General features: G+C 44.0%; 1 protein-coding gene across 1 annotated transcript; it reads left to right on the forward strand.

Annotated features, from left to right (window-relative positions):
- The first annotated feature begins 70 nt into the window (after nt 1–70).
- top3a (DNA topoisomerase III alpha) lies at nt 71–11,880 on the forward strand. The gene is given in 21 exon segments (XM_031871052.1): nt 71–120; nt 694–1,257; nt 1,492–1,551; nt 1,639–1,712; nt 1,810–1,885; nt 2,057–2,165; nt 2,555–2,698; nt 2,877–3,047; nt 3,159–3,259; nt 4,030–4,104; nt 4,294–4,376; nt 4,738–4,948; nt 5,248–5,433; nt 5,569–5,698; nt 5,859–5,972; nt 6,084–6,249; nt 6,383–6,529; nt 6,691–6,813; nt 8,106–8,241; nt 8,243–8,873; nt 9,751–11,880. Coding segments are annotated over 20 exon segments (3,129 nt in total). The 5' UTR covers nt 71–120; nt 694–1,029; the 3' UTR covers nt 9,915–11,880.
- Nucleotides 11,881–13,982: the final 2,102 nt, after the last annotated feature.

Below are 13,982 nucleotides of genomic sequence, written 5' to 3' on the forward strand. Positions count from 1 at the left end.
AGCCATAGCGAGGATTTTAGGAAGACGGAGGTCATGAGGCAGTCCAAACATCTCAAAATGTTTGGTTATTTTGATTTTTGGCATAATCTATACTTGGGTAGCTGTTCGGTTGTATTTTCTGTAAGTTTTACTTTAATGGAGTATTTGCATGTGTCCTGAAATTCCTTTAGAAATCAAAAACAGTTTATATACTTAACAATCTCTTCCTTAAAAATCAGTCTCCGATTTAAGAAAGTAATAATTTTCAACCGATTTATTAGGAAATGATGGACCTGTGAAATGAAACATTTGTTTCTAACACCAGGGCAATTTTCTGAACTCTGTCCATGCTGCCAGGAATAATATTTAGTTGGAGAAATACTGAATTGTTTACTTATTTATTTGACAAGAAAGTAGTCAAATTTAAATGTAGGCCTATCGGATCTAATTACAATGTCTAAAATTGCAAACAAAAATGTGTAACGCACACGTGGCATTTGTTTTAGGACATAATCTCAGTGCTGTTTAAATGGCAAAATGCAAATTCTGATTTAGGGTGTATTTTCATTTTCTATTTAACATTAATATAATGTAGGACTAACATTTACGCTATAATTGTTATTCTGAATGATGTATTATTAATAAATACACACTACGCCTGGAATTTAAATGCAATTATTGTGCAATTATTAATATTAACCTGTTTTTTTTCAGACGTTTCGGTGGTTCCATGATTTTACGACAGTATTGCGACCTGGATTACGGCAGTATTTGACAGGCGACTCGAGCGCGGAATTTGTAAACAGAACCAAAGGTTGATGTTGCTCCTCACGTTTTTTTAATTAGCATTTTTTAATTGGCTTCGAAGAAATTGTTTTCATATTTGTTCATCTATTAAAGTCGTTGAGGGTGAAGTTTGTCAACCGGTGACTACCTTTTACTTTTTTTAAAGTTTTGTGAAGCAGGTACCATGGCTTTAGCTAGCTACGTTAGCTAACATGCTAGCAGGCTGTCTGGAGGACCGGCTTCTTCATGTGAGAGCGGACAGGTATGCTAGTGCACCTCCTCAGGAGATCTCTGCTTCGATCTGGATTACAGCGGCTAGGAGTCCAACGGAGGGGTTTCTGTGCGGAGCAGAGTGACCGGTGTCCGGGCACACCGCAGCAGGCAGACATGATCCGGAGCCGGGCTCAGATCAAGCGGGTCCTCTGCGTGGCCGAGAAGAACGATGCTGCCAAAGGCATCTCAGAGATCATGTCCGGCGGCTCGTCCAGGAGGGTTAGTCATGTCTTCTCACAGACCATACAATACCCACCAACAGATGATTTTATTATTAGTCACGCCCATATATATAAATTCACTGTATATGTTACTATTGATACAAACTCTTCCATAGCCTGGCAGTTTAACCAAATCTACCAAAATCAGAGCCTACTGTTAGGAATGATAAAGATATACATTTCTGTTTCTTGTTGGTTTCTCCAGCACTCATTGTCTTCTTTCCCATTTTAGAGAGAGGGGATGTCAAAGTATAATAAAATCTACGAGTATGAGTATCATCTCTTTGGTCAGGTAAGTGAATACAGTGAATAATTAGATATGCTTGTGTACGTCTGTTCTGTGTTGTGTTTAACATTGTTCTGGTTTCATTATGTCCAGAATGTGACCGTAACAATGACTTCAGTATCAGGACATTTACTGGGTCTGGAGTTTAAAGCACAGTTCCAGAAATGGTAAGTTGAAACTGGATTGTTGTTGTTTTTTTGGTATATATTCAGAATCACTCGGCATCATAACAACTGATTATATTTGTACCTTTTCTCTCCACAGGCACAGTTGCAATCCTGTGCTGTTATATGATGCTGAGGTAGAGAAGTACTGTCCAGAGAACATGAAACAAATCAAGGTATGCTTAACTACTGTCTTAACCTATGGGATCCATCAGCAGATGATGTACTTTCCTTTCCTCTCTCTGCAGTACGAGGGCACCATTTTCATTGAGAGGAAATCCTGATGAATATGGATACTAGAAATAGGCTTTCTCTTTCTTTTGTCCCTTTTTTCTCTATCTCTCTAGCGGACACTGGAGAAAGAGGTGAGGCAGTGCCAGGCCTTAGTCATCTGGACTGATTGTGACAGAGAGGGAGAAAACATTGGCTTTGAAGTCATAGATGTCTGCAAAGCAGGTATGATAGTAATGTGTGTTGTTGTTGTTGTTGTTGTTGTTGTTGTTGTGTGGCTGCAACTGACCGTGCATCTCTAAACTCCTTTTTAAAGGAATAGTTTGACATTTGGGAAATACGCTTACTGCTGAGAGTTAGAGGAGAAGATTGATACCTCTGTTATGTTTGTACGGTAAATATAAAGCTGAATACAGTTAGCTTAGCACAAACACCGAAAGCAGGGGAAGGCAGCTAGCCTGGCGCTGTCCGAACACAACAGACTCTAAACACGTCATATCTCACTCATCTGTCCACAAACTGAGTTAAAACGACATGTTGTGTTTTGTGTACGTTTGTCCACAAATTGCTTCTGATAATAGTGTGTGTGTATTTTTTTAATGTTTGCTTTATAGTGAAGCCCAATTTACAAGTATTTCGGGCAAAGTTTTCTGAGATCACCCCCAACTCCATTCGGAGAGCTTGTGAGACCCTCATTGAGCCAGATGCTAACATCAGCGATGCTGTCGATGTCCGTCAGGAGCTGGACCTGCGGATAGGTACGGTAGCACTCCTAAACTACTAGTAATACACAGTGACACACTAATGCAGGTGAAAAATAGTCTTTCATTATGGAACATCTAAACAGATAATGGTGCACTTCACTCCATGATACAACACTGTTGGCTCTGTTCATCTCAAAGAATGTCACATGTCTCCTGTGCTCATCTTCTCCAGGTGCGTCCTTCACTCGATTCCAGACACTTCGCCTGCAGAAGATCTTTCCAGAGTCTCTGGGCAATCAGCTGATCTCGTACGGCAGCTGTCAGTTTCCCACTCTGGGCTTTGTGGTGGAGCGTTTCAAAGCCATCCAGGCTTTCATACCTGAGACTTTCTACAAGATCAAAGGTACAAACTCATCTGTGCACGGACGCACAGATTGGTAGCGTTCGGGTCTTTAACCGATACAAACTCGCTCATCTTCATCCCATCTGTCCTTTGTGTCCGTCTTTGTCTCAGTGCTGCACGAGGTGGAGGAGGACACCGTAGAGTTCAACTGGAAAAGAAACCGTCTCTTCAACCACACAGCTTGCCTGGTGCTCTACCAGATCTGCATGGAGGTAAGTGCCTGTCTGTGTTTTATGTCATGTTATAGATTTTATGTTATGTACTTTGTTCCTAGTTTATTTTTGTGAATGGAAGGTTGAAGGTCTGAAGGATACTTCTCGTTTTTAAATTGGTCTTATTTGCCTTCTGATGTCTGAAAATGTTAATGTATAAGATGATTTGAGTTGCCATGATGCTTAAACTTATTACCAGCTGCCCTGTCGTAACCACAACAAAACCAAATGGAGACAACTACTCTACATCTGTACTGAGTAACCTCCTCAAACACAACATTATCGAAGTAAAGATAAAAGAAGTAAGACAACTGTTGCCTTCTTCGATTTGTACCACAGAATAGTAACAGTAACTTTCAGTGACAAAATATTGGAAAGTTTCCAGATGTCTTATTGTCTCAAAAGCTGTAAACATTTAAAAAAACGTTTTTAGCATAAAATGTGTAACCCTAAATAACCCATTAAGAAAATCCAAGTGATGTCTAATCAGGTCAGAACATTACTCAATCATTTCTCAACATCATCAGATATTTTTACCTAATACCAGCTACTGTGATAGCGCAGTAAAGTATGACAGTGTCATTAATTGTTATTCTACCCCCACTATGTGTGTGTGTTGTAAATTCACCCACACATGTGTAACCTCCTGCTGCAGCTGGAGGACGCAGCAGTACATTTAAACTGTGTGTTGTGAATCTGCCTAAATGAAATGGGCTGAAAGCCACATGTAGGAAGGTCCACACCAGAATATCCTTTTCACTCATTTCCAGGATCCCATAGCAACAGTCACCTCAGTAACCAGCAAACCCAAGAGCAAGTGGAGACCGCTGCCTTTGGACACCGTGGTAACAATACAAAGCCAAGCAGCCACAAACATACACTGTACACGCACACACACACACACACACACACACACACACACACACACACTGCATCTCAAATCACACCCGTTTGTGGCATAAAGTGTATGCGGGTTTGTTTTTTTCAGTATTTTGTCCCACTCTGAACAATCCTCTACCTTCATCGACCAACAGGAACTGGAGAAACTTGCATCTCGGAAACTAAGAATAAGCGCCAAAGAGACCATGAAAATTGCAGAGAAACTGTATACCCAGGGGTGAGTGCGCGTTAGGTAATGTGCATTCATACTGTGAGGTATTGCTTTGGTCTGACCATATGCTCCATGTCAGTTTATCATCCCACAGTAGTTGTGATGTTTCCTTTGAACTTGTTTCAGTCAGATAGCTGGCTTATAGCCACCTTTAATAGAGGCTTTGTGGTGTCAGTCAAATGCCTTTTTTGTTTACCTGGTTTTTAAACCACCTCAAAGTTGTGCCTATTTTTGTACACGGAAAGAGACCATCTGGCAGAGCGGTGTCTGTCAGGTGTTTAATAGATGAACTAATCAGCAATCTCTTAGTTTGTCTGTGTGAAGATGACTTGTGACTGTATGTTTTGTTTTTTTTTCTTCTGCTCAGGTATATCAGCTACCCCCGTACAGAGACAAACATTTTCCCCACAACCTTGCCTCTCGGGCCCCTGGTGGAGCAGCAGACACAGAGCCCGGTCTGGGGGACGTTCGCCCAGCGGGTGATCGAGCAGCCTGGGGGTCCCAACCCTCGACAGGGCAAGAAATCTGACCAAGCCCACCCCCCCATACACCCCACCAAGTACTCCGGTGGACTGCAGGTAAGTCTGCAAAAACTGGCGCTCAGTTTGTGCAAACGTACCTTTTTTTTCCTCTCATAATCTGAGGTTTTTTTCCTTCTGGGGTCATTTTTTTTCGACTAAAATGTTCTTGTTTACTTTTTTGATCATAGTAAACGATCGTACCAAAATGCACCCACTGTTGGTAAATGGTGGCATGTTGTTCTGCGCTCAAACAGTCTTTGTCATACCTCTCAACTGTTTATTTTCCTCAACAACACAATGGAAACAATATGTTAAAAAGTTTCACGGATCACTTCTGTTTTTTCTTCTGCGTCCAGGGCAATGAAGGACGTGTGTATGAGTTCATTGTCCGGCACTTCCTGGCCTGTGTATCCCAGGATGCTTTGGGGCAGGAGACTGTGGTGGACATTGACATCGCCCAGGAGAACTTCTCCACCTCGGGACTCATGATCATTGCAAGGAACTACTTGGACGTTTACCCGTATGACAGGTGGAGCGCTAAGGTATGACATGTGTGTGTTTTTGTGATAACAAACTATGAACTTAATTGGCGGCCTAATCTAAAGGCTTCTTAACTACTAAACCCAGAGGAAAGGTTGTGTGCGATACCTCCAGTAAACCTGCTTTGTACGTGCCAGGTGATTCCAGTGTTCGAACAAGGCTCTCAGTTCCAGCCCTCTGCTGTCGAGATGGTGGACGGACAGACGAGTCCTCCGCAGCTGCTCACTGAAGCCGACCTCATATCCCTGATGGAGAAGCACGGCATCGGTACGGTGTGAACACACACATGACATGAGACAGATTTATTTTAGACTTATGTGTTTACAACCACTCACAAGTAATTGAAGGATCCCACAAAAGGGACTCTTTTGTCAAGTCAGCATAGAATTGTTCTTTGTTTTGTCTCAAACTGTATGAACTGTTACAGGCACCGATGCAACCCATGCCGACCACATCGAGACCATCAAGAGTCGCATGTATGTGGGCTTGACAGCTGATCAGAGGTTTCTGCCTGGAGAGCTCGGCATGGGACTGGTGGAGGGTATGTTCACACACACACACTTCATAACGCAATACACAATAGGCCGTAATACATAAATAGTCCCTTATGCTTTTGCCTGTCACTCAACTATGTGTGTGTGTGTTTGTTTAGGTTATAACTCCATGGGATATGAGATGTCCAAACCAAACCTGCGTGCTGAATTGGAGGCTGACCTGAAGCTGGTATCAGAGGGCAGGAAGGACAAACTGAGCGTGCTGCAGAACCACATCCAGAAATACAAGACAGTCTTCATCGAGTCCGTCAGGAAGGCGAAAAAGTTAGTTCGCTTGGAGCAGATTTGTGTATTTCTGGCCCAAATGACGGATCAGTTACACTCGTAATGGAGTCGCTGCAGGCTGGTGAGGTTGTTGTGACCCGGGTAAAACGGTAATTTTCTGTTGTGGCCTCAGGTTAGATGAAGCCCTGTCGCCTTATCTGGGAGCAGCTCAGGAGATCGGCGAAGAGGAGCAGCAGGACATGGAGATGCCGTTGCCGGTCAGGAAGTGCCCTCACTGCAGGCGGGACATGGTGCTGAAGAGGAAGAGGGACGGAAACAGGTGAGGTTCAAGGTTTTACAAGTTGATTGTCAAATAAAGAAAGTGTGCCTGAAAGGTAGGAGAGGAATCAAAGACAGTAAAGTATGCTTTGTAAAAATGTGCGGTAAATGGGCTCGAACAGTATTCCAGTAGGCTCTCTGACTCTGCCTGTCCTCCTGCAGTAGGTACCTGTCCTGCACGGGCTACCCAGCCTGTAAGACTGCAGTGTGGTTCCCCGACACGGTGCTGGAGGTGAGCAGAGACGACAGCGTCTGTCCCACCTGTCAGCCGCACCCTGTTCACATGTAAGTATTCATTTTCCGTGGTTTACTTAACATCTTAACAAACACAAATATTGTTCATGATCAAGATAATTCAGCCTGCCAATAGCTCACAATAACATGTTTTCATAAAGATTCATCATCCTACCTGCTTTGCACATCAGTTTGTGTTCAGATATTTAGCGAATCAAATGAATTGTGAAACAGTAGAGGAGCAGATTTTAAATTTAGATCCAGGTTTTACACATTCAATGTACTCGTCATCAGGTAGTACAGCCTCAGAGAGCTGCCAGCATGTCGACTCTCAATGTCTTTTGAATGTCTCTTGTGAGTCCCCCCAACTTTATGATTTAAAGCCTAATCAGGTAATCTGCCTAGTAGCTTCAGCTGGAATCCATAGAGTATACGCACAACATCGGTTACATTGCTCATCTGTATGTAACAGTGTTTATCTGTTTGGTGAGTAAAGTTTATTTTATTTGGCACCTTTTATAGAGCAAGATGACAAAGTGCTTCACAAGAATTAAAAAATATGTTAAAAATTAGACCATAAAAACAGTAAAAAGAAAGTTCCCTGTTTGCTTGTTTACCTTCAACACACAGCTTTCATTTCTTAGGTGCGCGTGTGTGTGTGTGTGTGTGTGTGTGTGTGTGTGTGTGTGCGCGCGCTGCTTCCCGTGCAAACACAACAAACAGCAGATGAGGCTCTCGGTGGCTTCAGCAGTGCAAGAAACTTGTCCAAATTCTCGTTTACACAAGTGGGCGTTAACCCCTTGAGCACGTGGCTCGGCTCAGCACAAATCTAGGGCGCCATCGCGAGCCAAAGAGCTCCACACCAGCATCTGTTTCCATAGCAACCGATCTGGTACAGAGCTCAAAGTTGATCTGCAGCGTTTACTCTAAGAAAATATAACAGTTTTTTTTTTTTTTTTTAAATCAGATTTCAGCGTGTTGTGTAACTGTTAGCAGCAGATGTGTGCATTAATAAACTCTCTCCTCCCTCAGCCTCCTCGCCGGTCGCTACAGCAACCTGCTGCATTATTCAAACTTTAGTTGTACACGCACTCGTTTAGAAGGGCAGGAGCCTTCAACCGCTTTTACTTAGTACACGCACACACAGTATTGACTTTGTGTACTGAGGGTGTGTGTTGAGTAATGATGTATAACTTTTCTTACGATGAATGAAATATTCATTTCAAAACTCTGCTCACAGTCAGAACAACCACTGCAGTCAGTGAAGAATAATAATCTTTCATCACATGTGTGAATACTGAGGTTCTTCAACATTTGTTTCCTGTGTGTCCAACGCTCTTCAGGTTAAAGTTCAAGTTCCGCAGGGGCAGCCTCCCTCCCATGATGCCTTTAGAATTCGTTGGCTGCATCGGTGGATGTGACGAGACACTCAGAGAGGTGCTGGACCTGAAGTACCTTCGGGCAGGAGGAGGGGGAGGAGGGGGAGGAGGGGGAGGAGGAAGAGGGGGGGGGGGGGGGAGGAGGAGGAGGAGGAGGAGGAGGAGGAGATCATCCTCGTCCACCAGCTCCAAGGCCCCCCAGACCAGAGCACCCTAGAGCCCCGAGGTCAAATCCTCGACCGTCCCTTCCCCCGGTCCCCTCCTGGACCCCGCAGCCACGACCTCCAGCGGGCGGTGGCGGTGTGGACGGCAGCAGCGAGGCCATCGTGTGTAACTGCGGTCAGGAGGCGGTCCTCCTCACCGTGCGCAAAGACGGCCCCAACCAAGGTCGGCAGTTCTACAAGTGCAACGCCGGGAGCTGCAACTTCTTTCTGTGGGCGGATCAGCCGAGTCAGCAGGGGGAGCTGCAGAGTCGAGGTCCTCCGCTGCAAGCCCCACCGAGGCTCTCCGTGGGGTTCAGGAACACCCCTGGAGGAGGAGGAGGCGGGGGGCAGGAGGGGGGTGCAGGAGGACACGCGGGACAGACGATGTGTAACTGTAACGAGGCAGCGGTGACGCGCACGGTGCAGAAGGACGGGCCAAACAAGGGCCGGATGTTCCACACTTGCGGGAAACCAAGAGACCAGCAGTGTGGCTTCTTCCTGTGGGCCGATGAGAACGAACCTCCATCAGGCAAGGCTCACATACACACACACACACACACACACACACACACACACTCATTACCCTGAGGCCTGAAATTAATATCCTTTAAATGAGACATTTTTAGCTATGCTAGCAGGGGGGGCGGGCCGTCCATCACTTTGGTCCAGGCTGAACCATCTCTATTAGAAAGTGTAGAAAGGGATCTATTGCCATGAAGTCCGGTGCCGACATTCATCCGCCCCTCAGGATGAATTGGAATAACTTTGGGGATCCCTCAACGCTCCTCTAGCGCCGTCATTAGGTTAAATAGGTTCCGATGGATCAGCCACGGGTCGCTATCGGCCGATATTTACTATTAAAAATAAATAACTATCACACCTTTGTTGCATAAAGGAATATAGTCGCCTGTCACAGTGCAAAATTAGAGTTTTGGTTCTGTTACTATCAGCTGTGCTGTAAGGGGACTTTTAGAAAATCCATCTTCAAATGTTTCTTTGATTTCGGTCTGTGGTGCTTATCAAATCATTACATCCTCTTTCCGTTGCATCACAAGCAAACATTACAGACACTTGCAGTGCTTTACGTTTGATTTCTCACAGTTAAATCTCTCGTCAGGTGATTGACACCGTGAGCCTGGACTCATCTCATGCTTTCTGTGCGCTCGTCAACACTGTTTATTCAAAACATCTCTCTGCGAGCAAAGCAGAATGAATGTACAGAGATGAAACACCAGAAAGAGCGAGCGAGATCCTCCTCACCTCCGTCTTTATTTAGTGATAAGAAAAGCTGTCACGACTCACAAACACTTCCACGGAGACCTTGAGGCATCCACTTAGCAGGCTGGCGCGGAGTCATCTTCTCTAATCATGTTACGCTTGCTCTCTGTTTCCCCCCCCCGTGTCAGGTGTGTTTGGTGGTGGGTTTAATGGTGGTGGAGACGCAGGGAAGAAGGGGAGGAAGATCACGGGAGAGGCCACCGCCAACAAACCTCCAGCTGCCAGGAAACCTCGCACCTGCGGCATCTGCCACATGCCGGGACACACCCGAGTCACCTGCCCCCAGCGGTGACCGCTGCTTTAAGACACTGTGTGGAGTCCGATTTTATTTTTCAAATATGCAGCAACTCAGATTGTAAGTACCTCGTCACAGGGGGTGGACCTCTTCTTCTGGTGTATAAGGATACAAACAAGACCCCGTATGCTTCCTGTAAAGCTACCTTTTGACAAAAACAGCTTTGAGCACAAGACTAAAGTCACGCAATGACTCCGGCTCAGACGGAGTCAGAAATTGTTGTACCCAGTCACGGTCATTCAGCACAATGACAACTCTGTTATACAAAAAACGGGCAACGTCCGGGACATTTTGTGTCTCGGGTCCTTTTCTCTCTGTTTTCATCACGCTCTCGGTTCTCCTCAGATCTGCAGTGAGCCTGTTCAAGAAGGACGGATCTCTTCTGGCCCCTGGGAGGAAAGTCAGGGGTCATTTTGGGGTCCACTTAACTTTTAGTATCAACGTTTTAGGAAATACACTTTTTTTGCTCTCTCGCCAAGAGTGAGATGAGAAGGTTGATAACACTCCTGAGTCTGTACACTACAGCTAGCAGTTAGCTTAGCTTAGCATGAAGACTGAAGGACTAAAGATTCACAGGATGAGGGTTTATGCCAGACTTTTATTTTTAAAAGTGTATTTCCCAAAATATTTAACTTATTAGTGCAGTATTGGTGAAGAGGAAAAGAGGACTACATGGAGGATGTAACCTGATTTTGCTCAGCTGGTTATTCTAAAAGGGTTCTTCTGCCACAGAAGCTGCTGTCTGTCATGAATAAATGTGTATTTTAAAGGAAACATATTTGCACAGAGTTTCTTAATAACTACTAGCCGTGACAGCGTGTGTGTGTGTGTGTGTGTGTGTGTGTGTGTGTGTGTGTGTGTGTGTGTGTGTGTAGCAGGAACTTCCACAGAGTACTTTTCCAGGTGTTTGTATGTCTGTCTGTGGACAGACCTTGTCACCACGCCGCCACCGTGCAAGATGCCGTCACTAAACTTCACAGGAGCGTGTTGTTGAGAAGGTTGAGTTCAAAGAAGGGTGTGTGGTCTAAGCGGGGGGGGGGGGGTCAGAAGTAGTAGGGTACTACTTAACGCCCCCGGCTGAATGCGGCGTCACGGCTGGTGTGCTTCCATCCATAGACTGTATAAAATATGGACGTGGTCTCCGTGACGTCTGCCGTGGGTTTCTGAGGAGCAGTTGTGGAGATCAGAGTGTGCGGCTGCCAATGTGTTCACTTTTACCATCACTAAGCATCTTAAACAGGAACCTGGTGGTTTACATCGTTGATTTTCTTCGAGGTGTTCTTTGGAAGAAACGTTTAATAAAATGTTTTTACGTTGTGAAAATAATGAGTGCAAACTAAGATTGTACTCTGTCAGTAGCAAGGATTTCTATTTTAATATTGATGAATGCTAATAAACATGAATGTACAGTAAGCTGGTTATTGATATCTTTACAGGCATGACCGGGGTTGATGTTCTGCATTTTGGTTTCGGTCTTTGGTGTTTCTCTCTTGGTCCCACTGGTTTTGGTTTCATCGTCTTCAAACTTTCGTCCAGCTCAACTTAGGAGAGAAACCAAACTCAAGACGTCTTTCTTGCTGCTGTACATAGTAAATGTAATCAGTAATATGAAGAAAACATTTGTGCTTAATGTATTTTGATCAACCTATTTAGCTGAAATTACTGTGACTGTAGTTTCGTATGCTTATATACGATCATATTTCCTGTCCTGACCAGTAGAAATACTTACGTACCTTTACTTAAGTAAAAGTACTCAGACCACATGGCAGAAATACTTCATTGCAAGTCTAGATTTTAAAATGATACTTCAAGAAAAGTACAAAAGTAGAAGTACTTGTATGTCATTGGATATTATTATTCCTATTAAGTATCATTTAACTGCTCATATTGCTGCCAATTTAAACCATGATTGGTAGTTTAAAACACATTTTATATGACAGCAGGTTAAATTGTATCCTGCAAAGTACCCAGTAGCTACAGCTGTCCAATAAGTGTAGTGGAGTAATACTACAATACTCTGACTGCTGACATGCAGCCTGTTCGGGTGTAACTGACACTAAATGGTGACTGATAACAGGTCTGCTGCATTAAACATGCCCTTAAAAAGTGCACATACATGTTCTCAAATAAGAAGCCTGTCAGACAAAGTTTGTTCCGCTGCGGCTTTGATGTTTAGCGGCAGGATTTGAGTGCTTTTACTTTCCCAGAAGTGCTGCCTCTGTAACAGCCCCCCCCCCCCCCCCAGGACGAAGGGGAGTAAATCAGAAACGCATGGATTCCCGGTATGAGCCTGTAAGTTACCCTGCTGTGTTCTCTCTCGCTCTCTCGCTCTCTCTCTCTCTCTGTCTCTGTCTCTCTCTCTCTCTCTCTGTCTCTCTCTGTCTCTCTCTCTCTCTGTCTCTCTGTCTCTGTTATTATTCCAGAGAAGTGCCCCGCTGGTCTTCTTACCGTCACGTTTGGTGAGTCATGCGTGAGTCATCACACGTGGGTGGGAGTGAGCGCTGTGATCCGTCCTGCGGTGTTATGTTTATTTTTTCTGGGTTTTTTTCTCGCCGCTCCATCCTCACATCCCCACTCCGCTACACTAGTATCCGGGCAGATAACAAGTCATGTGATTGGCGTGTTTCTTTTCTCCTGAATTGCTGCGATAACCACCTCCTTACGGGAAAAATGCTGTTTTCCATCCCGTGTTACATTTGATAAAGTGATACCGTGACGCTGGTCCCGGTAGGAGCGGGCTACCGGAGAAGTGCACGGTGTTGAAACACTGTAAAGCTCAATGATATCATTTACCGGAGCTATAAGATGATGCTGGATCATTGCGCAAACTCACCACAGTCCCCTTTAGGATATATTAAATCATCCCAGCACACATAAGTATCACTAAATACCATGACTCCCACCAGGAGTCCTACAACTCTTGTAAGACTATCAAAGGAGTAATATATCATCAACTTAAAGGGGCCACTATTATTTATTATTGTTTAACTTCAGTTTACTCTTCAGGACGAGTACTAGTCAGCCTGTAACAATAGCCTTTGTATAATCCGAGTCTCTGAAGGGAGCTTTACTAAAGTCTGACAAAATAACCCTGATGATCTCAGAGTGATGTCATCGGGGTTATCTCGTTTTAGGCTTGAGGCAAGAAACTCTAATGGAGAACTGCATTACAAACATGGAGGTGTGAAGTTTGAAAGATGTGCGTGGGTGTTTACCAATTTATTTGATCCGTCTTCACAAGTCCAGCTGCTTTCTGAATGTGAAGGACTGATTCACTGGAGAACCCCTTTGATGCAAACACCAGTGAGCTAAATAAAGTATTGAATGTCCTCACATGGTCAGGCTTTTATTTTTAGAATCACGAAAGATGAAGCACAATGATTTAAACATCTGTGAGAAAATGAAGCTGCAACTGTTTCGATCGATAAATCATCTGTGAGTTACTTTTTTAAGCAAAATTGCTGATTGGAACTTGCCTCACGTTAACATTCGTTAATATTTCTGGTTGTCTATAATACGAGTTTAATTAACTGATTATTTTGGGGTTTTGGACCGATGGAAGGACAATAGGCCAACTTGGGCTTTTGGAGCATGTCAGGGGTATTTGTTTTAAAATTGCTATTTTGTATACAAAACGATGATCAAATAATACAAATAAATAATTGGAAGAATAACGAAAATAATTATTAGTCGCCGCTAATTATATCAAACCTCACCAAAACTGCTATAGACACCTAAAGATAGACATGGTTTATTGTAAAGCCTATAATCAGTATAAAATAGTTTTACTCTATAAACTGTAATACCACAGATTATAGACATCACTATAATAATATTGTTGGTTTGGTTGTTTACATAATCTCAGGACTAGGAGGTCAAAGGTCACAGCTGGGACAGTGGAGGTGGATTCAGCCCTGAGCTGTTCATCAACTCTTCCTGTTGTCTCATCATCATCATTATCATCATCATCATCATCATCATCCAGCTTTTCTGCCGTCGCCTTAGAAACTGTTGCCATGACACCCAATGCCCATAAGTGATGCAAGTGTTCCAGGTGCAGAGAGA

Source organism: Anarrhichthys ocellatus, unplaced genomic scaffold, assembly GCF_004355925.1.
Source record: "Anarrhichthys ocellatus isolate YVR2014 unplaced genomic scaffold, GSC_Weel_1.0 scaffold55, whole genome shotgun sequence".
Lineage (NCBI taxonomy): Eukaryota > Metazoa > Chordata > Actinopteri > Perciformes > Anarhichadidae > Anarrhichthys > Anarrhichthys ocellatus.